We start from the raw sequence: 23,872 nt of genomic DNA, 5'->3' as shown, positions 1-23,872 counted from the left end.
AAAATTACTATTTGTTTTTTTATTTTTTATTTATTTTTTATTTTTTTATCGAATTTAGGTTGTTTAGTTTGACTTTGATTGGGTTATTCGATCTGAACTTGGTTTTATTTTGAACCCAGTTCCATTATTTTTTTAATAGCATTGTAGAATATAAAATTTGCAAAATCATTGTGACACCTTAAAGGCTTGAACTGCAATTAATATATTCAAAACCATGTAAATATACTAGAAATTTAAATCGATGGTAATCAAACAAATATCTCCAAATGGTTATAAAATATAACTTCAAAACATTTAAATTATTTAATGAATTTATTTATGTAAAAATCTGTCTGATATGAAATTTCACAAACGGCACAACCATCTCGACTCTCTCATCTCACTATTGAGGAAGGAGGAGCCGAAGAGATTAAAGAGTGGAATGAGGGCTGCTCTCAAGTCAATTGGTGTGGGTTTAATGGTTTTGGATTGGTCTACCCAATGTTTGGTATGGTTTTTATTCGATTTATCAATATAAAATTTATTCTATATTTCTATTTCGTTTACCAATTTATGATTTATTCTATATTTTTGTGTGATTTACAATTTTATTCGGTTTACATTCAGTTTTTGTTACAATTGAAACTTAATAAAAAAAAAAAATCAAGTTAAAACCAGACTGATTTGTTATAGTTGAATATGATTTGATTTTTTTCTTTTGGGCAGAGCTTTAATACAAAAAAGAAAAAAAAATGGAGAGCAAGAATGCAAGATACATATAAATCAATCATTGTGTCATCATGATTTTTATCTTATTATGTAATTTTTTCCCCTTATTTTATTTTCTTAACATCCAAAAATTATTGTATGAAGTAGAGATTGTCTTAAAATCTTAGTCAACCACAATAAATTCATGAAATATTTTCACAATGTGTAAAGTTAAGACGAACACTTTTTCCAATGTTGTGTTTGATTTCTATAAAAAAAAATTATATTTTTTGCCAATTTTATTTTTTCACATGCAATAAGAAAAGTATCTAAGAATTTAGGATCAATTTTTTTTGGGAAAAATTACTTGATTACCCATTATTGTGTTTCCCATTACAAAATTACCCAAGATGGGTTTGAGTTTATAAAAATACCCAATTTTGGGATTGGGTTTACAAAACTGCCAAATATAGTACTCCACCCTCAATCATTTTACCCCCACCTCCCCTACTCTGGTTACCTCTACCCAGTGTTATCAATTTGGCCGAATTATTCGGCCAAACCGAATTTTTTTGAATTTTATCAAAAATTCTGACCGAATCCGAATTAAAAATAAAATTCAGTAAAATTCACGATTTTTTCAAAAGTGAATATAAAACGTGAATAATTCAGACCGAATCCGAATTAAACCGAATTATTTGGTCCACTTAAACAGTATTTAAAAAAAAAAACCAAAAAAACAAAAAAAAAAAAACCCAACAAGCTTTTTGGATCGCTTTTTTGACCGAATCCTTAAATTAATCAATCGAATTACTCCGAATAATTCTCCGCCCGAATAATTTCCGAATCCGAATTTGCTAACTATGCCTCTACCCAAGCCCACTATTATTCGATTGCAGTGTGTAGTGATTGCTCTAAGGTGAGAGAGAGAGAGAGAGAGAGAGAGAGAGAGAGAGAGAGACCATTTGCAGTTGCAATCTCTCTCAAGTCTCAAGTACGACAACTGGGGACTAGTATGAATTCTAATTACTTTCCCCTTGTCTTTCGTTTATTTTTCTTTTAACATTGTGATGGATTTGTTTTAGCAGGGGGTGTTGAGGATAACAATGACAACATCAACCACGTTCCACTCCTTTCTCTTCTTCTTCCTACAACCCCATCACCACCACCACCGTGCTCCACACCCCCATCGATTCTATCACAACGCCTGCTAATCGCAGCCCCACTATGCCCTCCACCTTCGACACCCGCAGCCAGTCCCTTTTGCAACATAAGATGAGAAAGGGATGGGAGAGCAAAGGCTCTGCCGCACAAGAGGAGGGCGATGAGAGGTACAGAGAACTAGAAAGTGGAACCTAATCAGCAATTCCATAGGGCTGAGATTACGATTTTTGAACCGTTGATTATTACATCGGAGTAATAATCGGATCCCGATTCAAACCCGATGCTGATTTTAGAGTGTCGTGGATGCTGGTGACGACAATCTTCAAAGACAACGAACAAGAAGCACAACAATCACAAAAGCTTCATGATAACTGTTGATGGTAGAGATAGAGAAGTTGGAAAAACCTATTTCAATGGAGTTGTTGATTTGATGGTGGAACTCAGGCTGGGGATACAGGGCTAATAGAGAGAATTAGGGGTAAAAATGTCAAAATATAAAGGAAGATGAAAATGATTCATTGTTTTAGGTAATTTTGTAAACCCAAACCTAATACTGTGTATATTTATTAATTGAAGCAATAAATAAGTAATTTTGTAAAAGGAAATTCAAAAGTGAATAATCATGTAATTTTCTTTTTTCTTTTGAATGAGAAGGAGTATCTAGATTCATCACTGAGGGGACCAACAGAGGAATCACCTGCCTCATATCGTTCTTGTAAATATTGTTGGGAAGACTTTCGTCTAGAAGAACGACAAGGAGGAGGAAAATCATCTTCAGAGTCTTATAGACAATCATCACAGTCACAAAAATCAAAGTATTTATGATCAATAACTGGATCTTGGAAGAAGTTAATTGGATCACCCTTAGAATCAAAAGAGTTAATATGAATGCTTTCTTGTATCATACCAAAAGAGATTAGAAACAAAAAAGGACAGGCTTGAGGATTTGGAGGAGGAAAGGATGATTATCAGTCTCTTATTTGTTGAACTTTTGAGAAATTTTTCATTCATGCAGTGAAAAATTTACCCTTCTACCAAAAAAAAAAAAATCTGCCGAGAACTTCATATCGAAAGCTGGCTGGTGGGTCCCACTAGGAGCGCGGTAATCCCGGGGATACAACCCATGGTGGGACCCATCCCGTGTCTTCCTCACAGCAACAGAGCAACAACTGACAACTGAAAGAAAGACTGAAAGACCTCTCGTCCTCGTCCACATCTTTCTCTGTCTCTCTCTCTTTCTCATTCACAACAATTCATTGGTGGTCTGGTCGTCCACGCCGCCAGCTCTTCCTCACCAATGACTGATGAGTCGAGGGTAGATACCGTTCAGTTGGAATCCATTTGGTTCAAAGACTACAGATGGAACTGATGAATGGGCATGAGGCGATACAGCCAAATCCAAGACGTTTGCTCCTGTTGTGGAGATTATCCTGATCGTTTTCTTAATTTGAATGGAACCTGCGTGCTTGTCAGACTGTTACTACTGAGTAGTGTAGTGAGAGTGAGAGTGAGGGTGAAGAAATTGAGAATAGGAAACAGAAGGTGTTTCTACTGTTTACCGTTGAAAAGACAATCGTACGTATCTGAGTCTGACACTGGCCCCTTCCTTTCTTTACTATCGCTTTCAGAGATGAATGACTGAAAGATGACTGACGGTTTTCTGGCCTTTTCTTTTTAAAATAAAAAATAGAAAGATGAATTTTCATTTCCAAAGACCATCCTTTCTCTACGGCCATCTTCACCACTGGCTTAGTTTTTTTTTTTTTTTTTATAAATATAATGATTGATTTATTTATCTCTTTCAATAAATTCAATTTTTTTTTTTAATTTTTAATTTTTAATTTTCTATCCATTTCTGAGAACCAATTCCTACTGCTGTTCCAACCTCCACCTTCACCTTCACCTTGCCATTGGTTAGAACACCACCCCACTAAATAAATATATATGTATATATATATTGTATAATATTGTAAAAAGGTGAAAGGTAAGTGGGAGAGAGAGAGAGAGAGAGAGAGAGAGGGGTTGGGGCAATTATGTAAAAGAATCATGCATGATGAGGAGTCATGCACTGGTTTGGGATATTTTTGTAATTCCCATGTTTGGTTTGAGTAAATATGTTGGAGGTGTTAGTTTGGTAAACTTAAACCTAATTTTGATTAATCTTGTAAAATTTTTAATCTCTACTTCAAATCTTTTTTCTATAATTCACGTAAAAGATGTGCTTAATGATGATGGTGTTTGGGACCAAGATGTGTTAAATATTATTGATTTTTCAAAGATTCGTGATAGTATTCTTAACTCTAACATTATCTTATCAAACAAAGTCGATAGATTGATTTGGACTCCGACGAGCAATGACTTTTTCTCAACCAAGTCGGCCTGTAATGAAATTTGATCACACTACTATACTTTCTGGTTTCTTACTCTAAATAGTTATGGAATAAATCGATCCCTCCCAAAATGGTTTTTTTGTTATGCAAATCTTTAATGGGAAAATTCCAACAGATGATGGTTTGATAAGTATTGGTATTCCATTGACTTCCTAATATTTTTGTTGCAAAGATCGTTAGAGGGACACAACAACACATACTTTATTAGTGGGTACAACTGCTTCTAAGGTTTGGGATTTCTTTGGAAGAACAATGGAAATTGATGTTATTACAACTCAGGATCTCAATACTAAAAAATTATTTATTAGCAATCTCTTGCCAGTGTCAAAGGTATTTGTGAATACATCACTGGTCTATTACTATCGTTTATTGTTTGAGAGTTATGGGGGAAAAGAAATAACAAAAGGCATAGTGAAGGCTCTCATGTTGCAACTACCATAATTGAGAAAATCAAAGATTGGATTCATGAAATTATAACCCTACTAATTTTTCTAAATCCCTTTCTTTAGAGATAATCTTATATTGTAGGTCTTTAAATTAAACCCACCAATTAATAGGGTTAAAGTTCCAATTCTTATTTACTTGTGCCCTCCCTTTTATTATATTAAACTGAATGTGGATGGTGTAAGCAAAGGGAATCTGGGTATTAGTGGTGGGGGGCATTATTAGAAACAACAACGGTAATGTTCTGGCAGTTTTTTTCAATTTTTATATGGTGGAGATGAGAGCCCTTATAGATGGCTTGGTATTGTGTAAGGATTTGGGTCTCTCTGACTTTTATATTAATTATGACTCCTCCCTGATTTTGAGACTTATCTCTCAAAGATCATGTACCTTGTGGAACTGCTGGTATTGGTTTCAAGAAGTAATCAATCTCTACGATTCCCTGAGAGTTCATATCTCCTTTTTTATTTCGGGAAAGTAATCGCACAGCGGATTGGTTAGCTAACTTTGCATGTGAATCTACTATAAATTCGATTTCCCATGATGATAATTCTCTCTCATCTGATATTAGTTACATTTTTTGGGAGGATAAAGAGGAATTACCAATCTTTAGATGTAACCTTTCCCCTTTTGGAGGTTTTTCTTTCGGGTTTTGCGAGTGTCAGAGTTATTTTTATTTCATGGGTTGGGATAATGCGGGTTATATCCCCCCCTTTGTTTCTTCATTATTTTATTTCTCTTATTTAATTAAATTTTAGGGGATTCCTAGATCCCAGATAATATTCGGGTTAAAAAAAAAAAAAAAGGCTCTCTTTTCGATAAATATATTCATGTCTTTTGTATTTAAATCCATCTATATAATCTTAGAGTATCATAGAATTCACTAGCCACCCTTTTTTTTTGCTAGAAATTTTGAACTTTTATTAAAGAGAGAAAAAATGAAAGATTAAAAAAGAAATACAATAAGTTGTGATTCAGGATTCCCCCCCCTTCGGCATTGCCATTAGCAGGGAATTCTAAAAACACTATTTAAAGCGAAACCTTGGCCTAGTCGCCACATCATACACAGTCTCATCATTGATTAATGATAGAAAAGTAACCTCCAAGTCCAAATTCCTGATTTGTCGCGACCCTAGTGATGTAGTCCGTTACAGAATTTGCTTCGCTGAAGCAGTGTGTTATTTTTCCAGTTATTACATTCAAGAAAGGTTGAAGAGCAACCTAGTCTTGCAATGCGTACCAGGGAACAAACTTTCCTTGAACTGAAGTCACTACTGCAATTGAGTGAGAGCTTTAAATTCCGCAACATAGTTTGTTGAGGTTCAAATGTGAACTTTGAAAGACGTAATAATCTTTCCTGTGTGATCTGTTAAAGACCCCTCCTGCTCCTGCCCTTCCTGGATTTCCTATAAAGCAGCTATCAACATTAATATTTATCCACCCCCTGTTAGGCTTGCACCAATAAGCTTCTATAATCAACCGAGGAGCACTATTAGTAGTTTTCAGCCTCAGTCGATGGCAGTAAATTATGTCTCTTTGATGCTTAATTCTCTCATGAAGAAAACCACAAGACACCTGCAATTTTCTCCTTATCCTTTCAACTATTTGATTAGCAGTTCGAGAAACCGCCGTCTACTATTCCTTTCCCTCCAGCTACCTCATTACAAGCATCTTCTATTATCTCGCTTAGATTTTGCTATCTACTTGATTATTACGAAGGCCGACTACTTATCTATCTCTGCAATAATGGAAACTTTGGGTTCGTTCTCTACTCTATCTAGGATCTATATGAGTCGGTCAAAGATATCCAGTGATCGTGGTGGTGTTCTCACTCTTTGCTTTGTAAAATTTTTATATCTTAATAAATATCTATATATCTATCTATCTATCTATCTATCTATATATATATATATATATATATTAGTGGTAGTGTTCAGCCTCAAATTTGGGAACAATTATTGGCTTTGATGGCTTCACTAACACCCAGCTCCCCATCAAATATCTTATCGTTCTATTGATCTCTGGGAAACTGAAGGTGGCAGATTGTGCTTCTCTTTTTTGCTTTGATTAAGAGAAGGTTCGAAGGATGGAAGTCCATATTCCTTTCTTATACATGCATCTCCAGCTAATTGCTTCCATGCTCCAGGTTGGTTATATCTACCAGTTGGGTTCTTTGGGCTCCTTGGAAGTGTGATGAGAAAGTTGGAGATAATATTCTTCCATTTTCTTTGGTCAAGGTCTAGATTGGAGAGGAAAATTCACTTTGTTACTTGGGACTCCATTTGTAGGCCTAAGATGGAGGGTGAATTAGGGATGAAGTGCATCAAGGATATGTATATGGCAAGTATCCTAAAGCAAATGTAGTGGGTGGCTTCCTAGGAGTCTTTGTGGGTAAGATTAAGGATTTCAAATTGAAATTGGAATCGAAACCAGACCGGATAACTGGAATTGAACAGAAAAATTTGGTTACAATCCAAAATCGGGAACAAAACTAAGGTGGAACTTGTTTACATTTTGATCTTGGTCCTTCGTAAATGCACCATCACTGGAGCAATCAAATTCATTGTAACTAACAGGATCAATTTTTCTTTCTTAACACATCACATTCATGTCATGGCCAATCTGAACACTCATATTGGATTCTAGGCATTGGAAATCATATGAACAAGTGAATAAAGGCTAGGGTTTCTACAACAACAATATAGGTGACCATCTTCGCACGACCAATTGTTTTTGTCATAATAAAGTGTGGTAGGTTCCAAACTTTGTGAACATGTTAACCATGTCATTACATGATCATATAAATTTGAAACTAATCTCTCCATTTTTCAATTTAATGTTTTGTAAATTTCTTGAAATTAAATCTTCTAAAAAAAAAAAAAGTTATTGAAAAAGAAAAATATATAATGAGCGATAAGATTGAGAGAGATAGACCACTGCATTTGATATGTGTCTGTACTATGAAATTATCCATTTATTCAATAGTTATAATTTTATTAGTAAATTTTTTTTTGCTAAAAGTCAACAGAAGTATATTATAAGAATGAAAAGAATGAGAGCATACAAATAGCTTTTTAGATCTCTATTCCACCTTTGGCATGACCATCAACAGAACAAAAATCTAAAACAAAAATTGAATTTCAGATTACATGAATCTATATCTAGGCCTATGCTGAAACTTAAGTCTTGGCTTATAAAAGACGGAGCATTATCCTAATTGGAAGAACATTGAGAGGTAGTTGCATGCTTTGCTAATGTATCAGTCATTACATTTATTTCACAATAACAATGCGATATTACTCATGAAATCTAAGTAACTCTTAAAGAACCTCCATTTTTGTTGAAAGCACCATGGGATGTCATTATTTTTTATACAAATCACCAGAGCATGCGAATCACACTGAATCCACAAAATTTTCACGTCTTTTGCAATAACTTTGTGGAAACCATGGAAAAAAGCCGCAAATTTTACTATAAAATAGGATTCAATACATTCATATATCGCAAAACAGCCTAAATCTAAACAGCGATCACTACGAATGATGCCACCTGCTACTATGATTACCCAGAGAGTAGTCGTGATATTGAGTTTATATGGTGACCCAGGTCAGGAAACTCCAAATGACCTCAATGATATGCCTAGCTCTCTAATTTATAGTAGTCACTATTAGTTTCATAGAGAGAAGAAGATCTACCATGGAGGTGATGTGAATTGGGCTCTAGGAAGAATAGTCTATTAAATCTCTCATCACGATCTTCACAATATAATTCGAGGGCTTGACCTAGCTATCAAAATGCCTCCTATTTCTTTCAGCCCTGATATGAAATGCAAGAATAATAGCTAATAGAATAATAGCTTTTTTTTTTCTTTTTTTTTTTGGTAAAACTCAATAGTTATAGTGACTATATAATTTGTTCATATCTTTAACCCAAAAAAAAAGGTTGTTCACATGTAGTCATGTAGAGAACATTTTTATGATTTTTCTTGAAATCTGAACGAGCTGTGGCATCTCAATGTTTTACATTCTTGTGGAGCCATAGTTCCAATGCTCTCAGTCCAACTGTGAGATCACGAGTTAGACTCACATGGACAATAAATTACCTAAATTCACCAGACGTATCACACGTGAGAAGGAAGTAGTTAAATAAGAGAAAGTTTTTTCTGACCCTCAGATCTTTTAATACTTTTATTATAAGTTGAAAGATAACTCTGAATCTAAATTCTATAGATTGCAATTTTGACCATCCCATCAGAATCATTTTTACCCTAAAAACTCAGAATCAGGAAGGAAGATCAAAGTCTTTGCTTATTAATTTGACCAGGCTCTTGGCTTGGATGGTGGGTCCTATAGGCTATATAATATGATATGATGAGTATTTAATAATTTTTTTAATTACCCACCAAAAAAGACTAACTTTAGTTTAATGAAAGTTTTTAAATACTTGTTGGATTCTCAGGAATACAAGATGATCAGTAAACAGTTCTCCTCTTCCTTCATAAATGATGATGACTATAAAGGATGGGATACACAATATTTTTTTTGGTAAAGAAGATACTTATAACCCACCTACACGAAATATTACTTTATTTTAATATTTATAATGAAAAGGAAACATCTGAAACGGTGAAAATAATCAATATTGTCTGTGAAAAAGATAGAGGAGACTGGACTATAGAGAGAGAGTGAGAGAGAGAGAGAGAGAGAGAGAGAATACCCTACTGGTGCTTTTGCTTTTTCTCGTGTAGTGTAGGAAAAATTAGTTTTATATTTCAATTTTGATGAAATGTTTTTATATTTTCCTTTGAAAGAACGTCTTGTCACCCACACGACACGGACCCAGCGCCGGTTCCGGCTGACCTACGGGAGCACTACATCCACATAAGATAAGACGACCATCATGACTCCATGAGAGAGAGAGAGAGAGATCAGAAGCTTGTGATATACATTTGTTACTCTCAGCTGATGCCGCTGCGGTGCAACAGCAACGCCACCCATTGAAGCCGAAGGCCACCCATGAGAGCCTTTACTTCCTCTTCCAAGTTCCAACTCTAGTGGATCATTCTTATCTCGGCCAGAGGATGGGGAAGCTAGAAATCATTGCTTCTCATTCGAGGTTTCTTGGTTTTAGGTTTTATGGAGGGGGTATCTAGCTACCTAGGGACTGTCCGCATATTAATATCACATACTAGGTTTCATGGAACTGAAATTTTGTAGAGAGAGAAACCCAAAAGGTCCTGTCATCCTTAATTCCTATGCTCTTATTAGTCCTATCATCCTAATTAGTATCTTTCATTAATTAAACCTTTTGCCTTTCTTGAATTATAGAATAAAAAGCTAGAAGTTTTTCTTTCCAGGGTTCCAATTTCTTTCTGGTTATATTTCTTTCCTTGTTTTCCTAAGTATCTTTCAGGCTTTCACCTGCTCACTATGGAGGAATATAATAATAATAATAATCAAGTGAGTGAGAATAATAATAATAATAATAGTACGAGCAGAAGAGGGTGTAGTTTCTTATATGGTGGAGGAGGTCCTCCTGTTCTTGCACCCAATTCATCATCAGTGTATGGAAGAAGTAGCAGTTCCTCCGATCAGGAGCACGTCACTCATGCCCAGCTTCCAATGAACTCTTTCCATCATCATCAATCGGGTGAGTGCTTTATCTCTGAAGCTCCTCCGATCGTAAAGACCGAAGCGAGCGGCGGCGGTGGCTCTCAATATAACCAGGAATTTCATTATGCCTCAGCCGCTGCTAGAGGAGGAGGAGGAGATGGTGGAGGAGGGAACGGGAGCTCAAGCGAAGCTGAAGCCATTAAGGCTAAGATCATTGCCCATCCTCAGTATTCAAACCTTCTCGAAGCTTACATGGAATGTCAAAAGGTACTACTACACTCCCTCACCCATGACCAAACTTAACGATCGAAACCCTCCCATTAATTACCTCACCGGTAGCGAAACCCACAACCGAAGGAAAGAGAGAGAAGTGTAATTAAGAGCTTGAAGTCTGCTCTTAAGTAAGTAGTTTTTGATTAATTAATTGGTAATGAATGGTAAAACGTACAGGTAGGAGCTCCACCAGAAGTGGTAGCTCGGCTCACGGCTGTTCATCGGGAGCTGGAAACACGGCACCGATCATCCGTCATTTGCAGAGATTCTTCAGTGGATCCGGAACTCGATCAGTTCATGGTAATTAACCCCTTCATTTAAATTACTTATTAATTGAAGAATAATTAAATATTAATAATGATAATGAAAGAGAAGAATTGGTTTAAAGTCTCTAAACTTAGGTTATTTTAAATTAAATTTGTAGAAATGATTAGTTTTAATTTTAATTTCTGCCTTGGATGATGGATTATGCTTTGTAGGAAGCCTACTATGATATGCTGGTGAAGTATAGGGAGGAGCTGATGAGGCCTATACAAGAGGCCATGGAATTCATGCGGAGGGTCGAGGCGCAGCTTACTACGCTCACTCATGGCTCTATCAGGAATTTTTCCTCAGGTTCTCTCTCTCTCTCTCTCTCTCTCTCTCTCACACACACACACACACACACATACACAATACCCAGAAAGAAAGCAAACGGAAGAGAGATGGGTTGTTGCAGATAGACTGAAGTTTTGGCTTTTGCGTGGTGTATGGTGCAAGAGGAAAGCTGTACTTACAGTTTGAGAGTTGTACTGTAAGAGAGAGAGAGAGAGAGAGAGAGAGAGAGAGTTTATAGAGATGGGTTGTTGCAGATAGAGTGAAGTTTTGGCTTTTGCGTGGTGTATGGTGCAAGAGGAAAGCTGTACTTACAGTTTGAGAGTTGTACTGTGTGAGAGAGAGAGAGAGAGAGAGAGAGAGAGAGAGAGAGAGTGTGTTTATAGAAAGTATTATAAACAGAGGCAAATGCTCCCTCTAGGTCGAGTCGGATTCTGGGTTCGGGGCTGACAGTAGTCACAGTACAGCTGGCTCCTCCAGTTTCAGGCATTCTCAGGTTTAGGGTTCCGATGTTTCAAACAGTCAAAAACACTAGACTCTTTCTTTCCCTCTGTGTGTGTCGGTCGTGTTGACAACTGTTTCAAATCTCCTAATCATTTTAGTGGAGTTCTAAATCCAATTAATGGTTAATATAAAATTATATAGGGAAATAGATCCTCCATCGATTGGAGTTTCTCTCAATATGAGTCAAGAATAGGGAAGAGAAGACCAATGGTATCATCATCATCGTTGTCATTTCCCGAAGTTGTTCCTTTTATAATTTTCTTTTTCTAAACTAATTTATTATTACTTAAAGTAATAATAAATTAACCAGAGCAACATAGGATGCTGTTCCAACTTATTCCAACTCGAATTGGTGCAATATCCCATCTCATTTTTCTACCACATTTAGATACCAGAGCATGGAGGTGGAGTGTTTGATCCCTAATGGGGGTCTGAACACACAAATCCCCCTCTCCCTCTCCAACAAAAGAAAAAAATTGTAGCTTTTAAATGATCCCCCTCTCCCTCTCCAACAAAAGAAAAAAATTATAGCTTTTAATTTGTGTGTTCAGACCCCATCTCATTTTTCTACCACATTTAGATACCAGAGCATGGAGGTGGAGTGTTTGATCCCTAATGGGGGTCTGAACACACAAATCCCCCTCTCCCTCTCCAACAAAAGAAAAAAATTGTAGCTTTTAAATGATTCCCCTCTCCCTCTCCAACAAAAGAAAAAAATTATAGCTTTTAAATGACCTTCAAATTAATGTGGTATTACATCCTGTGACCTTGTGCATTGTGTTAATTATGGGTATGGGTATAGGCCCATTTTACAACATTTATCCTTTCCTATCTAGGGTTGTTTTTTAGTATTTCTATTTTTTCGCTTCTTTTTTTTTATTTCTATTATATATATACACACACAAAGATAATAACCAATTTGCAAGAGATATTGATCTACTTGCCATAAACAACCTACCATCACAAGGGAAGGAACTATAAATAAAGTATAGGAATCTTAATTAGATTGGAAATTTCTAGATATATATGGTTGTGTATAAATATGGAAAAATATATGGTTGGTATAAATATGGAAATATATATATATATATATGGCTTAGGCCTTGTATAGGTATGACCTTGAATAGATGGAGGGCAACGATCCATGTAGCTGACCTCATTTAATTGGAAAAATGTTAAGTTGTTGTTATTGTTGTAAGCTTATCCAAATCACCCCTAAATTCCAAAGCGGGAGCAATACTATTTTTTTTTTTTTAATCAATCTTGGTTTATGACTATTCCATAAAATGAGGTCCACACTATTGAGGAAAAAGAATGCAGGAAAGGTTCTCAAGAAGAAAAAACTTTCTTGTTATAATGCATTTCCCAGTGACTGGAAGAGTGTCAAAATTACCTGCTGTGCTCGACATTGTATTGCTGGTTGCATTTTCTAGCATCCTTTCACGTTGAGAACCAAAAAAAAAAGAAAAACGTTATGGACTTGTGTGTTTGTGTGGGTATTGTTACTCCCCATTGCAGCATGTGAATCTTTTAAACTGAATTGCATCATTCCAAAATATGTCTTTGTCGAGGTTAACTCTGCTTTATCAAGACTTTTTACACCTTCTTAAGTATTTCATGCTGTACCATCTATACAAATATAAATTTCTTCAAGGGAAATATGAAATATCATTCTTGATAATTTCTTGTTTCTTATCTCTCAGCAGCTTAGATCTATCATTGAAGACATCTTTTTGTTCTCCTCAGATTTTGATAGTTATAGTTTTTCTTTCATTTCCAAGGATGTCAATTCTATTGTGCATACTCTTGCTCGGAAGGCCCTGTCGATTATATATAAAACAGATTGGCCTTATTTCACTCCTTGGTTTCATGACCTCTTTGTAAATGAAGCCTTGAGCCCTTCTTACCCCATAATCAATGAAGTCTTCTTTATCAAAAAATAAATAAATAAAGTGCAACTGTCTGTCTCACTCCATCCTTGGGTACTGTGAAGTTACAACTTCTCATTTTTTGTCCTAAATCCCTTCCTCATCAAGGTCTATATCTTTAAAACGCATCAGTTATCTGTGTTGAAAGAGAAATAATAGTTTATTTTTCCATAGAAGAATCACAAGAGTATTGCATCACAATTTTTTTTTTCCTCATTATCTTCATTTTGTGTTTGTATAGCGTGGATGTTGAAGAAAATTTGTATATTATTTGTCATGATCAATATATGACTTTGTTGCTTGTAATTATGGTTTCAATCTTGAATATATTGTTGCAATATGCAAATATAGAAAGCCAATTAGTAAGCTACTAGCTGCTTTGATAGGTGTTTAGTATTTAATTTGGTGACTGCCGCCAAGGATAACTTTAGACTGGGGTAATGTACACTTTGGCTCAATTGTGGTCCCAGAGAAAGTATTTTTGTAACTTGGGGGAAAAATTGACATTTTTCTACCTTGTGTTTATATCTCATAGGATGGCTTTGCTTTACTAAACCATGGGAAGCAAGAACATTTTTTTTTTTTTAATATATGGTAATCCTGATAAACGTGGAACCTGTAAGGAAGAGACAAAGATCAATTTGCACTTGAATGCACTGAAATCCATCAAGATTATGCCACGTGAATCTAATGTGCCTGCACCATATTTGATACTGATGAGCCACTATTTGGCCTATTATCAACCTTAGGAAAATTACAAAGGTTGTGAGGAAGATAAGAATTTCCATGTTGAGCTAATATTGGCTGGCTTCTGATGTTCTTTTGGTGGTGTTTTTATAGATCAAAGGTTTAGAACAAGGTTTAAATTATTGGTATCGATTGTTGTGTCGATTGGATAAATTTAAGATATGTATCAGAACTTGTTGCACTGTATTGGAGATATGCATAGAAATGGACAAGATATACATTTTTATATACTTCAGCGTAAAAAAATTATAAAAAATAACATATAACAGTTATCATTCATAAACCCTAAAATAGAGAATATTTTATTCAGAGACGAAGTGCATTCAAGTGAAATTGTTATAAAGGATGAGGTCAAGGATTAAAGTATCGGTATCGGTCACCGTATCGGTCGGCCAAAATTAAGATACGTATCGGAGAGTATCGTATCGTATCGGAGATACACTAAGATACGCTAAAGATACACACATAAATGGATAGGAAATATTTTTTTAAACACTTTTGCATAAAGAATTTGTTAAAAAAAACTATTGATAACATGTATTATGCATAAACACTAAATTGAGGGTATCGTACTAAGAATTCAAGGTTTATAGTTGTCCCATAAATGTAAAATCCTTGTTCCCAACATTGATTTCCACTTTAGTTAGAGAGAAATATGGCTAACAGCAACTTTGGAATAAAAACCCTTCAAAAAATCGTGTGTTTTCTGAAAAATTACCCATCTTGGCCATTATATGACCGATACGTATCGATACTCACCGATACGTACCGATATATATCGATACTCACCGATCCGTATTGATACTCACCGATACATATCGATACTCACCGATACGTATCGATATATATCGATACTCACCGATACGTGCCAATATATACCGATACGTACCGATCGATACATACCGATACTCACCGATACGTACCAATACATACCGAAACATATATTTTACCTCAATTTTATAATTTTCATAGTCGTATCAAGGCATATCGTATCGTATCGATGTGTATTGGTGGTGTATTGATGCATATCGATATGTATTGTAGGATATATATCGATACGAAAGGATTTTAAAAATTTCATGTATCGTATCGATGTGTATCGTATCGATCGGCTAAATTTAAGATACGTATCGGAGGGTATCGTATCGGTATCGGAGATACTTAAAACCATGGATGAGGTTATTCAAGAATAGAAGCGACAAGGATGATGTTGTGCATTTGCCTATTATTGGTGAAACCTGATCTTAATTTTATCCAACAAGTACTAGTGATTTTCCTAAATAACAATGGTCTCATTTGTCGGTAAGCAGGCTGTGGAGGTTGTAAGGGGCAAAGAGGCCCCCCTGCGTAGGGGGCGTAGGGAAGTGAAGCCCCTGCCCAAATATTTTTTGGGGATTAATTTACTGGGGGTAATTTTGAAGAGAAAAATGCCCTAAAAACTTGCCTCAAAATGTCTATGATTCTTATTTCATAGAAGGCATTCTACTCTTTTAAAGAGATGTATCGAGCTATATCAATACTGTATCGTACTGATACAGTTCGATAGGTATTGCTATCGTTGAACTTTTCTTCATTCGGACAAATATACGTATTAAATAGATATATTTATTTAGCATTGATTATGTCCTTCAATGAATTTTATTGATCGATAAAAATGCAAAAACATAATATATTAGATAGATTATTTGATATATGAATTTGTTTACATTCAAGTGAAACAATTAAGTTTATATATGCTTGGAACAATCAACATTAAAGTGTGTATGATAGTGTGAGGAGATCAACTGATATATTATGTTTGAGATTTAATTTTTTTTTTTTTAGTTGGTCATGATGCTTGTGTATGTTTAAGTAATCATGGTTTAAACTTAATGTATTGGTGTAGTAGTGAACTAGATTTGAAAAGGTGTGCTAGAAATAACAAAAGGGCACTGTTTATGGAGGAATCATTGTGAGCTGAGAATTAAAATAAGTAAAAAATGAATATATTCACAGTCAACAAATTCATTTCAGAATAGTAGACCAAGAAAGTTGGTGTAACTTAAGTCTTACTACATAAGAACCTATGTTTAGAGCTGCATATGACATGGACAACCTAACTTGGTCACAAAGAAAGGTATGACATGCAGAAGCCTTAACAACCAGTACATGCTGAGTGGTGAGATTGTGTTTTCTTTTTTCTTTTTTTTTTTCGGTTTAAGAGATTGTGTTTTCATGTCATTTAATAAACATGTGAATGTTCTTGTCATGGTTAAATTTCACTCTGAAACAAACATGGGGGTTGTTAAAAAAATGAGTTTGTGGAGTTTTCAAAAATTACAAGAATACCTTATTGTAATGAATTCAAATGGCATTTTGGAAATTGACTTGATATTCACTTTAAACTACTTTCTTTGTTAGGGGTTGAAATTTGATAAGTGAGATGGATGTGGGGTCTTCTAACATATAGAACTGTCTATAATTGCTGATTTGGCAAGTCATGACAGATATGAAACATCTTGAGCAATAGTTGCACAAATAAGGACTTGCGTTATTCATATTGGACACATATCAAGAGCCTAACAAAGTTAGAAGAAATATAATCAGAAAATTGAAACACTTCTCTTTTTTTTTGGATGAATTATTAATATATTTAATGAAGCCTAGGAATCCCCCCAAGAAATGAAGGAAATAATATTATTGAGAAAAAAGAAACATAAGAAATAGATAGAGAGAAAACTCCACAACAAACAACGTATTATATCAATAAAATTGAAACACTTTCATTCTTTAGATTTTCTAATTGTTTTTGTTCTTGGGTTTAAATTTCTTTTTAATCTTTTACTATTATTTCTCTTGGTTGATTTTATTGTCGATAAGTAGGAAATCTATCCATCCGTGGGTTGCTCTGATGGTTAGGGCGAATTGAGGATTGTGTGGATAGGCGCATGGTCCTAGGTTTCATTCTCCATCTGTACATCTGTGATTTAAGTGGAGACCGTGACGATTGTGGAAGCATATGTAAATTTTGGAAGATAATTGGCTCTGAATGTCTTTTGTCTTCTTGTTAACAATTTGAATTGATGCATGTAGATGAGAAATGTGAAGGTGTAGGTTCATCTGAAGAAGATCAAGACAACAGTGGGGGAGAAACGGAGCCCCCTGAGATTGATCCACGGGCTGAAGATAGGGAATTAAAGAATCACCTGTTGAAGAAGTATAGTGGCTACTTAAGCAGCCTCAAGCAGGAACTTTCTAAGAAAAAGAAGAAAGGGAAACTTCCCAAGGATGCAAGGCAAAAGCTGCTTAATTGGTGGGAACTACACTACAAATGGCCATATCCATCGGTATGTGTAAACTAAGCAGCAAATCAAAAACTTAAATTTCCTTCGCGGCTGTGGAGAGAGCCTATTTTCCACAATCGTATTTTACCACATGGTATGATCAGATGGAACCCAAATTTTGTGGACATGTTGTCCTTTGAACTTTTTACTCACTGTCTAGTCTTAATCCAAATGGAATTTGTCAAGTAATAAAATTGGATTTCTAAAATTTTAGAAAATATATAAGAGAGTGCATGCATGCCAATACATAGGTATATGGTTGGATTTTACTTTGGAATTTGATGTGGCTTATAGATGTTGTTCCTTGCCTATTTTATGGTCTAAAGTCGCGGCATCATCTTACCATGTGGCAGAATTAATAGTCCTGTGGAGAGAAATCTCTATGCACTGGCCCATTGTAAGGCAAAAGTGCCAAGAAAATTTTTTTTGAGAGAAGGATGAACTCAAACAAAATTTTGTACCCATTTTCTTGTTTAATTCTCTTTAGAAATTAACATTACTATCTTACTGTCAATGGAGCAGGAGACAGAGAAGGTTGCCTTGGCAGAATCAACTGGTTTGGATCAGAAGCAAATCAATAACTGGTTCATTAATCAGAGAAAAAGACACTGGAAACCATCTGAAGACATGCAATTTGTGGTTATGGATGGCCTACATGCCCAGAATACCGCTCTCTATATGGAGGGTCATTTCATGAGTGATGGTTCTTACCGTTTGGGCCCATGATCATGACCAGAAGGAAGGGTAAGGGTAATGATCAGTTACCCTCTATGGGGGGGTGGGGTGTTCAATTGAAGGGTTGGTTAGTTTTGGCCTATTGGCTTAGCACTGTAAGACACCATCCTATACAATAGTAAAGTAATGATCCTATTGTAAAGTGCTTATGTTCTTATTATTATAAGTTTCTTTTACTTTTGTTGCTCTCATGAAGATGATTCAAATGATGTAAGCAATTTATTGAGGTTACTTTATGTTCGTGTAGTTTGCTGCCTAAGATCTAAAGCTATATTTTTTGGAGTATCTGATACATTAAGCTTTTATATATTCTGGTGTTCCAAGGGCTGTTGCCAGGTTTATATAGTAGTGAAAATCATTTGGTATATTCTATCCGAAAAAAAAAAAATAACATTTGGTAATACTTTGAGAATTTTTTGAAAAATCATTTGTTGGAAAGGAAAAAACATATGGTGGACTATGCAATTGGAGAGAGTCCGGATCCTCTCCAGCGCACATTGGACGGCTGACAGCACCTAGGTATGCAACCACAGGTGCTGCCAGCTGTCTAATAGGTATTGGATGCATTGATGCGTTGATGCGCTGCAGAGAATTTGGGTTGATGCAATTGAGATAGGTCACAAAGCTCTTCTATTTCAAGCCTCTAGTTGAGTGTAGAATAATGAAAGGTAATATCAAATATTTTAAGAAAAGAGCAATAAAAACATAATATCACTACGTATTCAACTACAAAATTGGTGCACATGCTTTTATATTAAAATAAAATAAAATGGTTGAACAGGGAAATAAAGTTAAATTATTATATTCAATAAGGTCTTTAGTTAGGTACACAATTATTGTTAGTAATCATTATAAGTGTTCCCATTTTATTTTTGTATTGACTCTACATTTCTTGCAACAGTTTTACATCAAAACCAAATTACCAAATGGAATCTTAGTTCTAGGTTTTGAGCTGGCTTTGGAATTGAGTTCAGCCTTGATGACTTAATTCCCGTGATATATAAATATATATATATATATATATATATATACCAGATTACAGGATCGAGATATGCTAAAATCCAGGGAAATAGGGATCTCCTGGTTCTGTATAGCACTCAGAACGAGATAGGTGCAATACCTTACTCCGATCCAGCAAGGAGACTAACACTGAGATGGATGCAATATCTTACTCAGAACTAAATTTATGCTTAAATAAAATAAACAAGTAAAGAATTAAAATCATAAACTTATAAATGAAGGGTATGAAATTGCACAAAATTAAAAAGCTGCTTAACAAGATCTATATCTTGGAATCAAGAGGCACAACTGTAGGCTTTGATCCAAGGATAGAACGAGAAGCTGCTATATGCAGATGCAGATGCTAAAAAGAAGCTAATAATGCAATCAAAGAAAAATACTTTGAAAGTAAAGATTACAATATTTGGAGATTTTTGATCTAGAGTTCTCGAGTCTCTAGATAGGCTTAGGACGGTTTGGGTTAGAGGATTTGAGAAGAAGAAGGTTGGGTTGGCTTTGAGATCTTTGAGCTGTAGGTTGCTAACCTTTGATGGACGATCAGACTTGGGATGATCGGAGTTTGGTGAAGTCCGGCGAGGTACTTGGAGAGATCTTGGAAGAACTTGTGGAAGCACAGCATGCTTCGGAGCTTCTCTCTCTATTTTCCAGTCTGGAACTTCAAGTCTAAATTTTTCAAGTGATTTGTGAGAAGGGGAGGTGCTCCTTTTATAGTGTAAGGAGGCTCATTTGAATTACATGTGGGTTTGGTTTACATTTGGGTTTCATTTGGTACTGTACTTAATTAGGTACTATTTGACATTTCATTTGACACTATTTGGAACTGTACACTTGAATTTGTATTTGAGATGTACAGTTGCTGCCGACACTCAAAGAACTGTTGGCGCCGAAAGTTGGAGTTGCTGTCAACAAATAATTTGGAATCTTTGATCTGGATATTGTTGACAGTTGATTTGGAATCTTCAATGATCTTACCACGGCATTCCACGTGTCAGGGACACTGTTCTCCGTATTGGTTTGATCAAGAAATCTGTATCCTATTTATTTGAGCCGGATATTGGCCGGACTGTCCTATGACCTGGGACAGTAACAGTACCCCCTTTCCTTAAAGGTCGTCCGGGGTTAATTGACTAGGTGTAATTTAGCGACTACACCACGTCGGCTAGTTTATAACCGTCTTAGCAGACGTTTTGGACCAAACTTATTTGGTCGAGGAGGACTTTGCATTGGCTGTCCGTCGAGATCGACGGGAGGTAACTTCTTTGAATTTGCTGGAGGAGGACGCTGTAAGATTGTCAGGGACGAAGTCAGGGTCAACCTCATATGGATCTTGCCCATAACAGAGTTCATGGGCAGGAACAGATCTTTGCATAGATTTGAGACTGTAGGCACCATCACTGGAGCCTTCATTGTCTTCATTGTCTGAGTCGGAACCGAGTTCTGCTAGACTAGCATGAAGGGCTTCCTTCTCACTTTTGGTGCTTGATTTGGAGGAGCTTTGGATTTTTGGAACAGGCTGGAGACCTGTGAGGCTTTTGATTAAAGCATTTTTTCACATTTGGAGACATCGCAGTTGTCCCACCATTTGATATTGAAAGACCGGCAGAGGACTGGGGCAATCCAGTCATTTATCTGGTAGTCATAAATTTGATATTCCCAGAATAGTATCCATGCGAGACGGCAGTGGAGAAAGAATCTGAGAAGATCTGGTTGGTGAGGTTGGGGTGTTGAGTTTTGAGAAAATGTTTGGAAGGAATCTTGGATTTGTGGAGGTAGGATTTCCTCCATAGGACCATATTGGTCCCACCATTTGGGAAACCAATTGGGAGTTTGGTTGTTAAATTTGTATTCAAAACAGAAGAACCAAGAGTGGCGGTTAGTTCTATTTTGAAAAGTGAAAGCTTTGAACCAGGTTTCCTGGTAATCCATGTATGTATAATTTTGTGGGGAAAAAGTATTTGAAAAGCTTCTTTGGTTTAGGGGATGAGTCCCCCAGTCTTGGAGAGACAGGATTTTGCAGATGGTTACAGTTGTATGTGTAACCAGAGTTGGGTCGGTCCTGTCATAATTAAGTTTGAATCTGACAGAATCAGTTTTTACGAGAATGTACTCGTAGTATTCTTGATGTTTTGCCTGAGAGTTGGAATAGTGATTCCATCCTTTGTAGAAAACTGCTTGTGCCATCATGATTGGTGAGTCAAGATATTTGTATAAGGGCTCTTCAATAGTGAAGAGGTCTTCTTTGTATGGCTTTTCATGATATTGGCTTTTGAGTTTGGAACCTTGTGCTGTTTGAAGAGGTTTGGCTTGTGTAGTTTGGAGGCTGGAACTAGCCTTATTTATGGGTTGGATGGATCCTGCGGTAGAGCCTACTACCACAGCATGGGAATAAGGTGTTTTGGTGGTAGCCATTTGGGTCTGGCTACGGGTAACAATTTGGTTTGATGGTGCAGCAAAGGCAGCAGCAGCACCATAGCTAGATTTGGTTTTGACAACAAAATTTGAGGAAGTGGACTCCTTAGGGGGAGCCATCCTGATAAGGTTAATTTGAGGAGTCTGGCCCTGTAAGAATTCACGGGTAAGAAAGTCAGGGACAGAATTGGATTCTCCTTTAATATATTCTATTTGAAATTCAAAAATTGATAATAAAGCTTGCCATCGGGCAAAATTTTGTTTTGATGCAAGATTTGAAACATCATTTTGTAAAACATATTTAGCTGCGCTACAATCAACACGAACTAAAAATGGTTTATTTAATAATGTATTTTGAAATTTCTGAATGCAGAGAACAATTGATAAAATTTCCTTTTTGATGGTACTGTAATTCTTTTGAGCAGAATTCCAAATACCAGAAGTAAATTGGACTAATTGTTCTTTGTTATTATCAGAAATTCTTTGTTTAAGAATTCCTCCATATCCAATATCAGAGGCATCAGTTTCAACAATCTTAAATGCCTCAGGGTTTGGAATAAATAAACAAGGAATTTCTTTAACAAGCTTTTTGATTGTTTGAACGGCAGTTGTTTGTGTTTGAGACCAGGGAGTTGGTTTCTTTTTAAGCCGAAGATAAAGAGGTTCGGCAATCTTACTGATCTGGGGAAGAAAATCACGAACGTAATTTAAGCTTCCTAAAAATCTTTGTAATTGAGTTTTATCAAGGATTTGGTCAGGGAATTTTTCACCAAAGGTAATGGCACGATCAATAGGGGTAAGAGTACCCTTTTCAATTAAATGCCCAAGAAACCTAACCTTGGTAAGAAAGAATTCCATTTTCCTCTTTGATAAAACAAGACCATTTGATCTAATGATTTGATAAAATGTTCTTAGGTGTTTGAAGTGTTGTTCAACAGAATTTGAGAAAACCAGGACATCATCAATATAGACAATAGTGAATTGTCCATAAGGATTGAATATGTCATTCATAATTTTCTGAAATTCACTGGGGGCATTTTTGAGGCCGAATGGCATAACGTTCCATTCATATAAGCCAAAGGGTGTTGTGAAGGCGGTTTTATAACGATCCTTATCATGGATTTGGATCTGCCAGAAACCAGACTTCATATCAAATTTGGAAAAGATTTTTGCTTGATAAATTCTTTGTAAAAGATCCTTTTGATTTGGGATAGGATATCTGACCCATTGGAGGGCATCATTCAAAGGTTTGTAATTAACTACTAGCCGAGGAGTACCTCTTTCTATTTCAGCAGCCTTATTGACATAGAAGGCTGTGCAACTCCAAGGTGAGGTACTAGGTCGGATAAGTTTTTTGGCTAAGAGATCATTGATCTCTTCTTTGCAAGTTTCAAGAAGAGTTTGATTCATTTGAGCAGGGCGTGCCTTAGTAGGGATTTGGAGATCTGAGAACCCAGTAGCATAAGGTAAGGAAACCATATGCTGCTTACGGTGCCAAAAGGCATCAGGAACATCAGAACAAAGATTGGATTCAAATTTTGACTTAATTTGATTAATTTGTTGGATGGTTTTGGGATTTTTAAGATGATCATTGATTCTTTCATGAAGAAGCTCTGTTTTGAGAAAATTTAGTTGTTTAATTTTCCTAATACTTTGGTCATTAGAATTTTGGGTTTGTAAGAATGGGAAGACAATTTTTTGTCCTTGAAACTTTGTAGAAATCCCATTTTGGGTTATTTTGAATGGTTTGATTTTTTCTAAAAATGGTTGACCAAGGATTATGGTTTGGTCAAGATCTTTTTCTAGGATGAAAGTTTGAGGAAGGCAAAGGCCTTGGTTACAGACATGGGTGTTTGAAAGTTTGTATTGGACATTCAACCCAGATCCATTAGCCGTATTAAGGCGTTGGGTAGTTCTTTCATAGAACTGGGTTGGAATAGCACCTTCATTGATACAGTTGGCGTTTGCTCCTGAATCAACTAAGGCAATGGCAGAAAATTTGAATGAAGCATTAATAACTAAGGTTATGCGTATGTACCAAT

General features: G+C 35.8%; 1 protein-coding gene across 1 annotated transcript; it reads left to right on the top strand.

Moving 5' to 3' along the window:
- The first annotated feature begins 9,585 nt into the window (after positions 1-9,585).
- LOC122073029 (homeotic protein knotted-1-like) lies at positions 9,586-18,686 on the top strand. The gene is made up of 5 exons (XM_042637511.1): positions 9,586-10,564; positions 10,748-10,870; positions 11,050-11,185; positions 17,416-17,669; positions 18,189-18,686. Exons 1-5 carry the CDS (start codon positions 10,115-10,117, stop codon positions 18,390-18,392), a joined length of 1,167 nt encoding a protein of 388 aa, XP_042493445.1. The 5' UTR covers positions 9,586-10,114; the 3' UTR covers positions 18,393-18,686.
- Positions 18,687-23,872: the final 5,186 nt, after the last annotated feature.

This window comes from Macadamia integrifolia, chromosome 3, assembly GCF_013358625.1.
Source record: "Macadamia integrifolia cultivar HAES 741 chromosome 3, SCU_Mint_v3, whole genome shotgun sequence".
In the NCBI taxonomy this organism is placed as follows: domain Eukaryota; kingdom Viridiplantae; phylum Streptophyta; class Magnoliopsida; order Proteales; family Proteaceae; genus Macadamia; species Macadamia integrifolia.
This window is presented reverse-complemented; position numbering and strand designations above follow the sequence as displayed.